At 44.4% G+C, this 16,254-nt stretch overlaps 1 protein-coding gene across 4 annotated transcripts in view; it reads left to right on the top strand.

The window, feature by feature from the left end:
• NRDC (nardilysin convertase) overlaps positions 1-16,254 on the top strand; it is a 2,107,381-nt gene that overhangs the window by 998,910 nt on the left and 1,092,217 nt on the right. For all 4 annotated transcript variants that reach the window (XM_086952436.1, XM_086952435.1, XM_086952433.1 and 1 more), the window contains one exon: positions 554-673. In XM_086952436.1, coding sequence (XP_086808562.1) covers positions 554-673 — 120 coding nt within the window. The remainder of the gene's footprint in view (positions 1-553; positions 674-16,254) is intronic.

Raw genomic sequence — 16,254 nt, 5'->3', positions numbered from 1 at the left:
CCCAAAAAGTCGCAAGTTATATAGTGGCACTCTGTCACCAACAGTTAATTTGCACTCCAAGTCTGAGGGAATTGAAAGGTAAATTGCAAGTGACTGATGGCACAAAAGGGTGGCACGAAGTGTGGCACTCGTGTATGGCTCTGCTCTATCACATTTGGGGTGGTATGGAGTGAGTACGGAGCTGCATGGCTCCACCTACTGGTGCACAGGACACTGCTGAAAAAAATCCCCGGGGTTTTATTCTAAAGATTGGGAATCTGCTGTTAGAGTATCCACCAGAAAGAGCTTTACTAAAGGTAAGTAACCTGTTCATTAGTTACAAAGCTTTTGCACATTATGAATTATTAAATTGCCTTTACTATACTTATATTTGACTTCGTGGCAGTTTCTACACTCACACAAGGGACCAAAGCACAAGCAACCTGCTGCATTTACCCAAAGATTAAGTAGCAAGCTTACTATTCATATTTTTCCGTTTATGAACACCATATTGAATTGGTTTCATTAGTTTCATACATGTACTAATGGACTATCATTTATGTTTCCACAAAAGCCACTGATTTTACACTGAAGACTTCAGATTGCATTGACACAGAGTACCCTGTCAAAATTTTGGACACACGTCAAGGATGCCTCTGGTATAAGAAGGATGACCAGTTCGAAATTCCAAAAGGTGAAGTAAAAACCTCTATTTATGTAATCGACTTTGTTTCCTATACTTGACTGGGCTTTTATGTACCTGACAAAATATGCTTCAAAACCTTCAAACTGACCATGAGTGATGGAGATTGGGGCAGAAGTGTTAGGAGCTGGAGGTAGAAGAGTGAGCCAGAATATTGATTCATGAACTGTTGTGAATTAATCCTGACCAGGGGGAAGCAGTGAGCTAAAGGGGCGGGAGTGGGGGAAAGGAGGATGATGGTGGGGGTAGCTGGTTTTCAGGGGCCAGGGTCATGAGGATGTAAATCACTGAGTGATTGGTGGCCAGACAATCACTGTGAGGGAGTACTTTGGAGGGATTCATGTGGAATTGAAGTGATCTGGAATGGTGAGGAGCTTGAGTGGAAAGACCGTAACAAGAAGGTGAAAATTGATAGTGCAATAAAGGAAAGCGGGTAGAACGTGAAGCAGGTTTAATTGGTGATGTAACAGTAGGAAAGAGAATTGTGTGTGGTGTCAATACGGTTATTAAAGGATTGACAGTGGAAAGACAGTGCTATGTTGGATCTTTCATCAATTCACATGCTTGAATTCTCTGTATTTGGGTTAGGAGTTAAGAATGCTTCTACATTCTTAACTAAGAATACTACAACACACTGTAACCTTAAAATAGCAGTATATATTTTAACTGTACTTTATATTAAACACTGCCACTGTAGTAGCACTATCACTTCATTGGAGACGATCCCCATGTTACTGATGAGGTGAGAGTACATTTAACTCTCTCTCTCTCCAGAGGATACCAAACCTCAGATTTTGAATGCCCATAGTGCGAAAGAAGTCATATTTTGTTCACTTATTATTGATAACGGTCCTATATTTGGATTTGCTGCTGGATCATGTAATTTACAATCCACTTGTCAGCCCTCTGTCTCAAGAAGCTGCCTCCGGTATGATGGCCTACGTTTCGACCCCAGTGACGAGGAGGGTGAGTGTTGGCCTAACATCGGAGTCTTCATCAGGACAGAGGAGCACCTATTAGAGGGACACACAGGAATGGGTTTCTAGAGCTATTGTGTTTGTATGTGGTGACAATGTTCTGTAGTTGGAAGGACTGGCACCTACTTGAGTGGTTAGAAAAGACGGGAAACGTTCAATTCATGGTGGGGATCTCATGGGGCTCCTGGTTTGCTAAAAGAGAGACCTGCAATGAATATACCTGCCAAAGCAAGGTTTCCCAGACATAGGAACAACCAAGTGGTAATATACTCACTTCTGTGGGGACAACAGGGGTGCAAATTTCCCGTTGTCAGTAGGAATCAATCAGGAAGGGAATCTAAGAAAAAAGGGATTTTGGTGTCACAAGACTGGTCGGAACGTTACGTTCACTGTTGAACAATATGATTACATGCCACTAAAGCCCTGTGTGTAAGGGCCAAGATGTGGGCGGAGAGGCGAATCTAAGAAAACGGTATCTCGTGGTGGTTCTGTACTCGCTATGTTAAAAGGCTGTTTACGTGGTCCCCGTTGGCATGGAGGTTCGGGAAGTGTACTACTGTGAGGTTTTAAAATAAAGCACGTGAAATGCTCATTATAAGAGGCAGCGTTAGTAATATAAGTAGGCGCGGGCGCTCCTAGACATGCAGAATGATAAAATGACAGCAGCGTAGGTTGTACTTTGTCACCTCATCAAAAAAGGGAGGAATGGCGATCGTGTCGGTTAGCTATGTTGCGTATATGTGGTTGGTGTTGCAAACAAAAATAACTCGGATGACTCCATGCGAATGTTGCGATCGCGAAGAGCTCCACTCTTACCTCCTTCGTGCGGCTTGAAGCTCCAAAAGAAAAGCTCACGCAGGAGGACTCCGGGTAAATAAGGGGACAGCCACGGCGTGCGTTCACTGGTAGTGCAGCTGCTCGATGGTTCCCGGGGGCTCGCCCAGACAGTCACCAATAAGTGAACAGGGGGCGGGGCTGAGGAGTTAAAGCGGTATGGGTGGACGTAAATCAGACGCTGACATGTAAATGCGTACATTTGTGGATCGGCAAGGTCCTCATTAAGCATGTATTCCTTTAAAGTTGGCTCAGATGAAATCCGTACAATTCTTAATTTGCGTCATTATATTACATAATACATCAGATGCATTAAATTACTGTCTAAACATCAACAAAATGCACAGTATTGGTTGACAACTGCGGTTATATAATGTCTGACTGTTAGACAGTGGTAAACAATGGGAAGACAACAAAGGGGTTATTCAACATATAAGAAGATACACATTATATTACAGCATGTAATAGCAGTGAAAGGGTTTTAAGGCTGATGACACTTCTGCGGGTATGGAATGCCTAATTGTTACACAATAATAACCATTGGGGAAACAGAAAAGGTTATCAACATATCATGAGAAAATACACAGTATGTTTCGGCATGTCATGTATAGGTAGTAGAAATTGCGTAGGACAGCGTGTGTATATCTAGTCTGTATGTTATGTGAACAGACATCTCCTACTCTATTCTGTATGTAGACCAGGCATATGTGGCATGCTGTTCATTTAAACCATTTACTACGGTGTCAAGTCTATGCATCCATTTACATTCTCTGGTATTCAGAATTTGACAGAGGTCTCCTCCACGTTGACCAAGGGATACTTTTTCTAGCACTAACCATCTGATGGATTATGGGGTATGTAAGGCAGTGCTAAAGTGTTCCACAAGTGGGGCTCCAGCTGTCTGGCACCGAATCCTGCTACAATGTTGTAGGATTCTCGTCTTTACCTTTTGTCAAGTTTGTCCCACATATAGTTTGTTTCGCGGGCATTGAAAGTCGTAAATGACATCTTGTTCAACAGACCAATTGCAAAATACAGCATTTGAATTGTTCTTGCACTTGTGACATTTCCACCATCACGTTGCTTCACGTCGCTTTTGAGACATGGCGCAGTCACAATACGGGATATTCACTTCTGTCGGCGCTCTAGTCCTCTTAACAATGACGTGATTGAAACGCGTCCATTTAAGCCCAGACTTCCGGGTCACGTGCTCACCAAGAACACAACCCTGAGGAATACGCGGCAACGCTACAGCACATACCGGGTAAGTGTTTTTTTCCCCAGAACCCCTTGACTACCTGTCCTATTTCAAACAGGTACAGTCTTCTCAAGAGGAGTATGATACTTGCGTACCTTCATTCTGATTTTTTCAGTATCGGGCGTTTTTGCACAGAAGTGGGTCGTACCCGACTCGAAGCTGCACATTAGCAGCGTGAAGCCTCGTAAGGTAAGAGAGCGTAACGTTCTCATCGTGAATTTGTTACCGGCTAAACCACGTGTTTGTGCACGGTATTCTAATTAGATTAATCCTTGATTCTACAGATTTGATATTTATTCACGCCTGAAAACACCTTTTATATAAGTGCTGAGTGGAATTTACGCACTAAACATTGACAACGGATTGTCATCGCATACAGGGGTGAGCTTTGATTCCTATTTTGGGATGCCATGTCGTTTATTGGTACAGTAGAGTCACAACTACTTGTGCTTTCTCACAGCACGTTTATGCTTATAGTTGCGTACAGGGGTAACGTTGGTCTCCATTTTAATATGCTGAGTTTTTTTGGTTGTACAGTAGTGTCTTCGGAAACTTGTCTTTTCTCCCATGATATCTATGTTTGGAATTGCTCTAATGAGCAAGAGATATCTAGAGCATTTGAGTGGTCTGTGTAATTTTTAAATTTTTTGGTAGAGCCCATTTAAAAAAAACATACACTTTGGGCTCGAGTTTCCTGTGGAGGCTATCTTCAACATAGATATTAACTTGTATACGTATGGCCCCCTTACAGGTCGGCAGCTTCTCCACTGATATCCAATCATCCATGGTCACGGGCCCGGCTGGGTCCGAAGTATCACCAGCTGAGCGGTGAGCTTCATAATATTATTGAATTGATGTGACTTTATCTTCTGTGTTGCCGTAGTTTTCACATATGACATTATATTGATGGGCCTTTACTCCCATTCTGTCATTTGTTGATAGACATCCTGGTGTAACACAGCCACATATAGGTATGTGCAATCCTTTTTAAACGGTCACGCAAATTGGCGTCATCACAACCTGCACGTGGTATGAGTGAGTCAGACACAATGAATAGCACCCGCAATTTTTTAATTTTTTAGATTATATAATTTGTCTTTTGCAGTGGCAAAACACGTACTGTCACTGACTAAGAGTGAAATATAGATCCTTAATCAGACTCGCGGGTTCACTGGATCACCAGCACTCCCTTAAGATGACGCTGTAGGAGCACTATCGACATGAATATGTTGGGCTGCACATGACCACAACAATGTAAATATACCAATTTCTGACACAGTGGTAGCTGAGAGAATCTGTTTTGGTAAATATTTTTGCATCTTTGTGTCCACAAGTCTCATATAAGATGCTCCATTGTTTTGTTTTTTCAGCCCTGAGGATTCGCAATAGCGATGAAACACGTGTCGGCTGGCTGTTGTACTTAATAAAGGACTCCATCGGACTACTCTTCCACTGGAGATTCCTACATCTCTCTGTCGCTTTGTACATTGTTTATTTGTTTAAATATTACTGAACATAAGTTTGACTTTTGAGTGCATTGGGTATACCTGTAATAAATGACATTTGTGCTGTTGCAGTTCGTTTAATCTTTCAAAGTCACGGTATGCTCATTGCGTTCAAAAGTCTTGGTCTCTGTGCACATTGGTACAAAAGGGGGTGGTGATGGACGGAGCATCTGAATCAATCAAACACTGGGTTTAATCCCTCAAAATCAAACACTCACACCCAGTCAAAAGATATGGGTTTAATCCATCAATCAAACACTCACACCCAGTCAAAAGATCTGGGTATAATCCATCAATCAAACACTTGCACCCAGTCAAAAGATCTGGGTTTAATCCATCATCAAACACTCACACCCTGTCAAAAGATCTGGGTTTAATCCATCAATCAAACACTCACCCCCAGTCAAAAGATCTGGGTTTGATCCATCAATCAAACACTCACACCCAGTCAAAAGATCTGGGTTTAATCCATCAAATCAAACACTCACACCCAGTCAAAAGATCTGGGTTTAATCCATCACCAACCCCTTTTGTACCGCTTTTGGCCGCCATAAGTGTGGCAGGGTATGCTCAGATGTGAGTCCCTTTCTCACTTTGCCACTGGATTGAAGCAAGCCAGGCTGAAGACGGCGGGAATGCCAGAAACCGGTCCTCGGACGCTTGTTTCCGCTCCAGGGAAGACATGGCTTGGCAGTTTGGGCTGGACTGTTCCCATGAGGCACAGGGTCAGACTGATTTGCATATAGCCATGTCTGAACTGGGGTGGCAGAGTGGGCTAAAGAACGGTGATGGATTAAACCCAGATCTTTTGACTGGGTGTGAGTGTTTGGTTGATTCAGGTGCTCCGTTCATCACCCCCCCTTTTGTACCGCTTTTGGCTGCCATAAGTGTGGCAGGGTATGCTCAGACGTGAGTCCCTACCTCACTTTGCCACTGGATTCAAGCAAGCCGGGCTGAAGACGGCTGGAATGCCAGAAACCGGTCCTCGGAAGCTTGTTTCCGGTCCAGGGAAGACATGGCTTGGCAGTTCGGGCTGGACTGTTCCCATGAGGCACAGGGTCAGACTGATTTGCATATAGCCATGTCTGAACTGGGGTGGCAGAGTGGGCTAAAGAACAGTGATGGATTAAACCCAGATCTTTTGACTGGGTGTGAGTGTTTGATTGATTCAGATGCTCCGTCCATCACCACCCCCTTTTGTACCGCTCTGTGCACATTGGGCAAGACTTACAGTTGGTACACTTGTAGTGTCCTACTATTTCGGGTACGTTCCACATGGTTTGGATAGTCTGGTTGGGTAGGGTATCCAGTAATGAGCGGACCACTCGTTCCCTAATGTTCTTAGCTTTTTAAAAGCATGCATGGGAGGTTCTTGCTTTTCTATAGTGTCTGAGATCAATCCCCAGTTTCCATTTATTATCTGTTTGATCTCATTGCTCCTAGTGCAATAGGTCGTGACACATCATTCTGTCCAGTGATTGAGGCGGAGGTGGGTTACCACGGACTACTTGGAGTTACGTGCGTTTTGCATTTTGCTGAAAAATGACTAGGGAAAAAAAATTAAAAGTGCAAGCTCGTGTCTAGCAGTCTAGCAGGAGTAACAGTTATTCATAGTGTGGAATCTGTCTATAAGGATTGAGGATCTTCTGGATTCTCCAGACTTTTCATCATACAGGGTGGAGCATCGACATTTAAAAATAAAAAAAACTTAAAAAAAGAAAAAAACATGTTTTGGCAAAGTGGGAAATAAAAAAAAAAATACAGCCATGGCACCAAAAGGAAGGGGAGGAAGAGGGAAAAATATCAATACCAATTCTAATTCTGCCTGTAATGGGGACCCTCCATCCAACACTGCTACCACACCTGTGAATAGCAATAATCCCCGGGCACGCAATGAGAATATTAAGGAGCGCACAGTACTCGATTTATTAAGAAAGAAAAACACAGGTGGCACAGTGGGCGCTGTTAGTAGTTCTGCGCAGATACCTCTCAAGACTAAGCCTAATAACGGCCTTCCCGATCCCTCTGGTGCAATCCCCAAAAAGAGGGCTATTCAGAACCACTTATCTTCAGTTGAAACGTTTCTAGTGGAAGCCCCTAGAGAGCAAGAGCAAGACTATGGGCAAGAGCAAGAGCAAGACCTGGAAAGGGAGCTGGCGGTCTTATGCCAGGCAGTGGGGGAGCCTAGTGTCTCACCTCAGACCAGGAAAAACTTTGAGAAAGAAAAGGATACTTTGCCTTCTGCCGTAAACGATGCGGAATCTGTCTATTCAGGGGGCCCGTTCTTCTCCATGTCAGAGGGTGAGGAAGAAGACGGGGATGGAAAGGACAATGAACAATTCTTTTCTTCAGGTGACTGGGGAGATGACATTAATGCTAATATAAGCTTGGGAGAAGATGTCTTATCACCTGACTCCCCGAATGTTACAGTTAGGAAAATTAATGAAACACAGAAATCCCTTGCCAATAGCAAACTTAACTTGATTGATCAACCACAATGGCAGGAACAGGCGGAAGAGGCGGAAATTGAAGAAACTCAGGTTGAGGCACATAACTTCAGAGGGGAAGGGGAAGGAGAAGGGTAGATCACCTTAAAATCAATTTATAACCTACAAACATCCATGTATAAAATCATTATGGCCCATAGGGAGGAAACCAAAGCAGAGGGGTTTCGGACACAGTGGGCTGTTTGTAAATTGCAGAATGTGGTTCGTCGATTGGCTAAAAACTGCACTGAAACGACCACGAGAGTTCAAGAAGTGGAAACCCGAGTTTCTACAGTTGAGTATGAGCTCTCCAGCCAGAAAACTTCAATCAATCAGATGCAAAAAAATGACTTCGATATAGACTGGAAACTCACCGACTTGGAAAATCGGGCACGCCGGAATAACTAACATATTTTGGGGATTCCGGAACTTTCTGAGGGAAAAGATGTTCGTCGATATGTTGTTGATCTTTTTGCTGCAACTTTCACGGACCTTAAAGACTGGGATTGGGACAAGGAAATCATAAGGGCTCACCGCTTTCCCTTTACTCAAAGACAAGATGCAGGGAGGGCAGCGACTCAGCCCAGGGCAATTCTTATTTGTCTGCATAATTATCTCCTGCGTGAGACTTTGTATGATCTAGCTAGACCTACAAAACCTAGGAAAGGACTAGGACACAAATTTTTGGCCCGTCCTGATTTCTGCCAGACAACAGTCCAGCAACGGTGGAGGCTTAGGCAGCTAATGACACCTATTCAAGCGAAGGGAGGCCAGGTGTTCTTATTAAACCCCGCAAAATTGAAAATTGTCTATAAGGGGAAGACATCTTTTTTTGTATCTGAGATCAAAACTCAGCAGTTTATAGACACAATGTAAGGCTAATTAGGGAAAGATTTATTTCCCTTTTTTTCTTTCTCCTTTGTCTTGATGGGGTACTTCTGTCTAGGGTGTTAATCAGATAAGGCCAGGTTTGGTCAGCACAGACAGGGAGACTATTTCACGCCACACACCATCAATGAGGACTTTTGTCCTTACGCCTCTGTTGGGAGGGTGTTGCAAGGGGGGGGGCAGGGTGGGTGTGTGGAAGGGGAGTGGAGGGGGGGTTCTGGGGGCAAGGAAAAACAGTTAATGGGCAATTTTTTGCAGTTAAACTTCAAATTGGGCTTGCTTTTGTGTCTTATCTTAATACATTTGATATATCAAGCGACATTTCTGAGGTCTGTGATAAATTCATAAATAAAAATGATAATGGGTAAAATATCTATATGTTCATGGAACGTGTGTGGGCTAAATGACAAAAAAAAAAGAGGGACAATCGGACTGATGCAGAAAACTATGGCTTTCGACATTCTATGTATTCAAGAAAGTCATCTAGCTTGGAAAAATAGAGGGTGGCTTAAAGATCTTGGGTTAGAGACTGTTAGCTGTTCCCGACAGACCTCTACTGTAAGAGGAGTGGCAATATTGAAAAGGTTTGGGCTGGGACAGGTTAAAAATATTAAAGAGGACCCATTGGGCCACTGGGCTATAGCTGCACTGAAATTAGGGGAAATGACTTTGACTATTTGCTCAATCTACGGGCCAAATGCTGATGACCCCTCTATTCTACACCAACTAAGCATTGAATTGGCCTTATGGCCACCTTTGTTAATTATCTGTGGAGATTTTAACTTACATCTAGAGGAGACATTTGACTTATCTAGTGGCAGTCCTTATGTTGGCCGAAAGAAAAATGTATACAGAGCTGTTAAAGGACTGGTCCAGGAATTTGGGCTTACAGATATAGGATATGTTAGAGCTGGAGGTCTGCCCGGGCACACATTTTTCTCTGCCCCTCACCAGAAGCATTTTAGACTTGACTATTTTTTTGTAGCTACAGCCCTTATTAATGCCTCTGCAAATTTATCATATAGGATCCTACCTAAGGTCATTTCTGACCATAATCCTATTCTTGTTAGATTCGATTGGAATTTTTCACCAACTTTTAGACCATGGTCTTTTGACCGTAAACTCCTGTATGACTCATCCTATATCGAACACATGAGGAAATGGATCCCTGAATATTTTGAGAATAATAAAGGGTCTGCCGCACTTGTAACAATATGGGATGCTTTTAAATGTGGGGTTCGTGGGGAAACCCTGAGCTACTCGCTTAGAGAGAGATTAGAAAAAAGGCGGAAGCTGAGATGCATAAACTGAGAGAACTGGAAATTCAATTAATGCGGGCTTGTAATATAGGATTGGATATTGACAGTATTTTAAGAGATCACCATCTCACTTTTATCCCTATTATGCACTGATTGCTACCTCATATATATTTTGTTCAGTCTTGTAAGTTGCACCCATTCACTTTCTATTCCTGGTTTACACCGATGCTACCTCTTACATTCTGGTTATTTTTTGGCCATTCACTAGTGTTACTTTGGTTCCATTTAACTGATAGCTACCTCCTATATCTGGTACATTTTGTAAGCTGCACCCACTCACTGTCTGTTCCTGGACTGCACCGATTGCTACCTCTTATATCTTTGGCTATTTTTGGCCACTCATTAGTGTCACTCTTGTGCTATGTAACCTACGGTTGACAGTTGGTTTTTGCCTAAGTGTATTACTTGTGTACATGTGTATTGTTTGCACCTATATGGTTCCAGTATTTCTTTAGTATTTTATTCCGGTTTGCATACTGTATACTCTGTAAGCTGCACCCATCTCACTTTCATCCCTATTATGCACTGATTGCTACCTCATATATATTGTTCAGCCCTGTAAGCTGCACACATTCACTTTCTATTCCTGGATTACACCGATGCTACCTCTTACATTCTGATTATTTTTGGCCATTCACTAATGTCACTTTGGTTCCATTTAACTGACTGCTACCTCCTATATCTTGTACATGTTGTAAGCTGCACCCACTCACTGTCTGTTCCTGGACTGCACCGATTGCTACCTCCTACATTTTTGGCTATTTTGTGGCCACTCACTAGTGTCACTCTTGTGCTATGTAACCTACGGTTGACAGTTGTTCTTAGCATTTGTGTATTACTATCGTCCTCCCATACCCACCTATACAGCCATCCCAACATGGATCTCATCGGCAAGCACACATATAGAATCAACTACCCATCCACTCTCACCAAAAAAGCTGCTAAACGCTTTAAACACAACTTCCTGAGGTCCCACCCTGAAACCCCCTTTGCCGACACCTACTTCTCACCGGTCAATGGAGCCCTGAACATTGATATCATCTTCCACACCTCACGCAGAGCTCAATGGAGAAAGGCGTTCCTCAGCCTACTCACCGTCTCCACCACCAGGAAAACCGCTCATGGCCTAACTCTCTCCATCACACCATCCCAACTCTTCCCTGGCAGAACCACCATTACTATATACAATAACGGGATTGTCCTAATTCAATCCACAGACAAGAACCTGGAACTACTAGACAACCTGTTCCCCAAGTTCAAGAGCACCTTTCCAAGCTGCAGACCTCCACCCATAACTCCTCCAGCACTATCACTCCTGACGTCACAGCCCCCACCCACAACCCTTTTAACCTAGTTCAGCATCAGACCGACACGCACCTCACCTCTACTCCCAGCACCCTAGTTAATCACCCACCTGCAGTTACCACCCCACACTCCTCAATCACAGGTACAAATCTCTCCCCCTCATACACTAGCCGCCCCTCTAACACTAACCCTTGGACCCCCACACATACCACTCCCATTCCTCGTTCCCCTGACATAACAACTCCAACCCACAACCCCTCTAACCTAGATCAGCACCAGAGCGACAAGCATAACGACAAATCCCACCCTTTGTCCCCCACTACCACCCGCTAATTAACCAAGCAGATCACACTACACCTATTATGATAATTCCCCCTCCCCACGACAGGAACACCCCCAGCCCCATCCCCCCCCCCACTCTAAGCCCTCACTACCCTTCAGGCTCCCCCATCACCACCAACATACACTCCACTTCCACCCCGCCCTCTCCGCCCGCTACCAATGCCCTCCTATACGCCACCAACCTCCTCCGTACCTCATCCACTCCCATCGCTCCCATACCCTCTCTCCTCCCTAACACCATCCCGTACGCCGACACCACGGAGCCCTGCGTGAACACCATCCCATCCCCCCACTCGCACGATAATCCCCAGGGCAGCCACTCACACATGACTCCCACCCCCAGCACTCACACTTATCCCACGCTGGACAAGATTATGTCCTCCCTCCTCCAGCTCAAAGAAGACCTTCACACCATCAAGAAAGACATTCACACCATCAAAGAGCTACTCATCACACCCCCCAGACACACCTCACTCACCACCACCCCCCCTCTCAACTTGCCCTACACCCGTCCCGATGACGCTTCCAAGCTACATCCATCACAAAGGACCGCGATCCACGCCCACTATCGCAACAACTGCACCCGTCGCCCACACTGGACAGCGATCCCTGCCCACAATCGCAACAACCGCCCCGTCGCACATGTAACCCTCTTTCGGATCTCGACACTCTCACCCTCCTCCGCTCCTACGACACAGCTGCCCTAAACCACCTAACCGCCTCGCACCTCCCCATCCCCACGATACACTCAAATCCCTGTAGACCCTCCACACTAAACAGAATCTCCGTCTCGAATAACCTTAGAAAAGTCCCCCTCTCTCTAGTACCCTCTACCTCCCCTAACACACCCCGTCTCAAATGCACTCTCCTAAACTGCAGATCGGCCTCTAGACACTCCTCCGCCATCGCCGACCTAATCCTAACATTGGACCTTGACCTAATTATCTTGACTGAAACCTGGCTAACCGAATCCTCTACACCTATAATGGACATTCTGGTTCCCCCCAACTACCACATCATTGGCTTGACAGGTCTGGCAAGACAGGTGGTGGAATCGCATGCATATACAGGAACAACCTTTCTGTTCTGAAAGTCTCCGCATCCTCCTTACCCTCCCCAACTTCCTACAAATACATCTGCCTCGATATTATCAGTGAGGGCAAACCGATATGCTCTCTTCACGGCGTTTATCACCCACCCGAGCCAACCTCTCCTTCTTCCAACAAATCATGGACATGATTTCAATCAACGCCGGACGACAGCTCACACAAATATACCTTGGTGACTTCAACCTCCACTGGAACGATCTCAATGATGCGGTGGTAAATAGTCTTAAAAACTTCCTCGACGCCCTAGACCTCACCCAAATATGCAACAGCCCGACCCACGAGAAAGGCTCTATCCTCGACCTTATCATTGCCAAAGAGGACGCTATCCAACTTGAGTCTATCCAACCATGTGACAGGTCAGACCATCATATTGTCACATTCTTCATCAATGAAAAAGTCAAACTCAACACGGGTCAATCCTCCAGACCTAAAGTCTGGAAAGAGATCTGAAAAAACTCAACCCATACTCCCTACCCCCAAACAGCCGCGACCTCCTGTTCCCTCCTACGGACGCTACAGACGTCCAATCCTTGACTGACCACTATCTCAACGCCATGACCTCAATAATTAATGAGGCTGCCCCAATGCAGCTAAAAAGAGTCTCTGCTAAAAGCTCCAATCCATGGTACGACGGGAGTCTCAATGAAGATAGACGAGCCATGCGAATGGCAGAGCGCACCTGGAGAACAGCTCCCTCTGCACTGCACCTGAAAATCCTGAAGAAAAAGAGAAACGCCTACTTCAGGAAAATAATGCGCTCAAAAGCAAACTTCTCGACCAAGCAAAAAACCGCCCAAGAAAACTGTTTGAGCTAATCAGAACACAAGCCAAGGAACATCCTCAACCTCTAAGTACTTTATGCGAAGCACCCTCCTGTGAAGACTTCACCGCTTTCTTTACCCAAAAAACCGAGAACATAAAGAGTGATCTCCGCACTGACGCAAGCCTCTTCGCCACACCCAACTGCATAACACCCACCGAACCAAAAAACAATGCTACATGGTCCTCCTTCAACACCTACACTGAAGAAGAAATAGGCAAACTTCTCAGCACCTTGAAACCTTCCAATCACCTCACGGATCCCCTCCCTGCTAACGCTGTCAAAGATTTCACCCCACTGCTCCTTCCACTCTGGACCAAAATTATCAATAGCTCGCTCCAACAAGGAACCATCCCAGACTCCCTCAAAGTTGGACAAGTCACTCCTTTACTAAAGAAACGTACCGCCGACCCATCCGACCTAAACAACTACCGTCCCATCACCAATATTCCCACTCTCGCCAAACTATTGGAAAAATGCACACAACTACAACTGACTAAACACATTGATCAGTTTGATCTCCTCAACCCCCATCAATCAGGCTTCCGAGCAGGACACAGTACTGAAACTGCTATGACTCACGTAATTGACGACGCCCTTCAAATCCTAGATCAAAATGATACCTGCCTCCTCATCCTTCTTGATCTCTCTTCAGCATTCGAGACTGTTAAACATGAGAATTTACTCGAACTTTTGAACACAAGAATGGGTATATCTGGGACAGTTCTCAAGTGGTTCACCTCCTTTTTACACAACAGGTTGCAGAAATTCAAGAGTAACAACCAGATGTCCTCGCCAATACCTGTTTCGTTAGGAGTCCCCCAAGGATCCTCCCTATCACCAACTTTGTTCAACCTAGTTATGGAACCTCTCACCACCTTGCTACAAGCATCCAATGTACTTTTTCACATGTACGCAGATGACACCCAACTATATCTCAAATTACAATCCCCCAATGACATCTTACTCCTGAACTCAACGATCAGAAACACCCAATCCTGGCTTGCCGACAATCATATCAAACTCAATGCTCTGAAAACAGAATTCCTTCTGATCTCACCTCCCGCGAAGATCTCTACCACTCAAACCTGGCTTAAACAGCTAACTGCACTCAATGTCCAACCCACCATAGTGGATTCAGCAAAATCTCTAGGCATAACTCTCGACTCCAATCTCAACATGCAGCATCATATCAGCAAGGCTACTAAGGGAGCGAACTTCCAAATCAATACCCCGAGGAAACTTAAACCCTTCCTGCCAGCCAAAGACTTCCAAACTGCAGTACAAGCACTAGTAATCCCACGAATTGAATACGGCAGCATCGCCCTCTGCGGTCTCCCGCTAACGACTACTGCACCCTTAAGAGCTTCTCTAAACGCTGCAGCGAGACTCATCACTGGGTCAAAAAAACACTCGCATATCTCCCCTGACTTGAAATCCTTGAACTGGCTGCCTTTTGAAACCAGAATACATCTGAAAATAGCCTGCATGACATACAAGCTCTCGGATACCTCACTCAGAAGCTGTCAATCTCTGGCGGCTCTAGAAACACTAGAGGCACAAACAATCTTCTGCTAAAACCTCGAAGATTCCGGAAGGAAAAAACTTATAAACCCTCCTTCTCAGGAATGGCACCCAGGATTTGGAACTCACTCCCTCCTGAAACCAGGCTCATCTCCTCCTTCACACTTTTTAAGAAAAAAGTAAAAGCTATTTTCATGGCCAAATACATTTGACCTATTAATGTGGATCTGTAAAGATTCTGCACTGATCTGTATTATTCCGCTCGATCCCTACGACTAGGTGTTTTACCTGTATTTTTGTCTTACCTGACTATCTATGCACTCATTTATTTGTAATATATGCATTATTGTTGTACCTGTTCTATTTTACTCCCTAATGACCTGCTTTTCACTCTCTTGTTAGTATTTACTGCATTGTAAAGCGCTCTGATATCTGCAAAGATCTTGTTCGCGCTATATAAAACTTTCAAAATAAATAAATAAAATAAAAATTGGTTCACAAGGTTAGAATCCATCAATGCTATGCTAAGAAATTTTCTCAAGAACTTACTGTGTTTCGAGAGGAAGTTTTATGAAGTAGGGTAAAACTTTGGTAAACACTTGGCCAAAAGGCTGCGGCAGAAGGCGGTATTTTCCTCTATAGATAAAATAATGGATGATACAGGGAAAACCGTTAATGAAACCTCAGAAATACTGGAAGTGTTTCGTGGATTTTATTCTAGGCTTTATACAGAGGATGGGGGTGTGAATCTTGAAGATAGGATTTCTAAATTTATGGAATTAACCATTAATGGCACTGTGACAGACGAGGAAAAGGAACAACTAGATCTTCCTATATCCTGGGAGGAAATAGTCTTCTCTCTTATCTCTAGCGCAGGGGAAGGAAGTTGGGCCCGACTCTATCCCTCTTGAATTCTATAGGGTCTTTCCATTCATTTTAAAGCCCAAACTGGTCTCTTTATTTACAGCAGCACAACAGGGTATATCCCCTTTATCGTGGCAAGAATCAACAATTACGGTCTTTGTAAAAAAGGATAAACCTCCTCTTCTCCCATCTTCCTTTCGTCCTATCTCTTTAATAAATGCAGAACGCAACGTTTTTTCTAAAATATTGGCTTCCCGACTCTCTGCAGTCATAACTCCATTAGTTTCTAGATTCCAACATGGCTTCATCCCCGCACGTGACACGACTGACCATATTCGGCG

This window comes from Lissotriton vulgaris, chromosome 1_1 (genome assembly GCF_964263255.1).
Source record: "Lissotriton vulgaris chromosome 1_1, aLisVul1.2, whole genome shotgun sequence".
NCBI classification, from domain to species: Eukaryota; Metazoa; Chordata; class Amphibia; order Caudata; family Salamandridae; genus Lissotriton; species Lissotriton vulgaris.
Note: the sequence above shows the minus strand (reverse complement) of the source record. Positions and strands in the feature narration are given on the sequence as shown.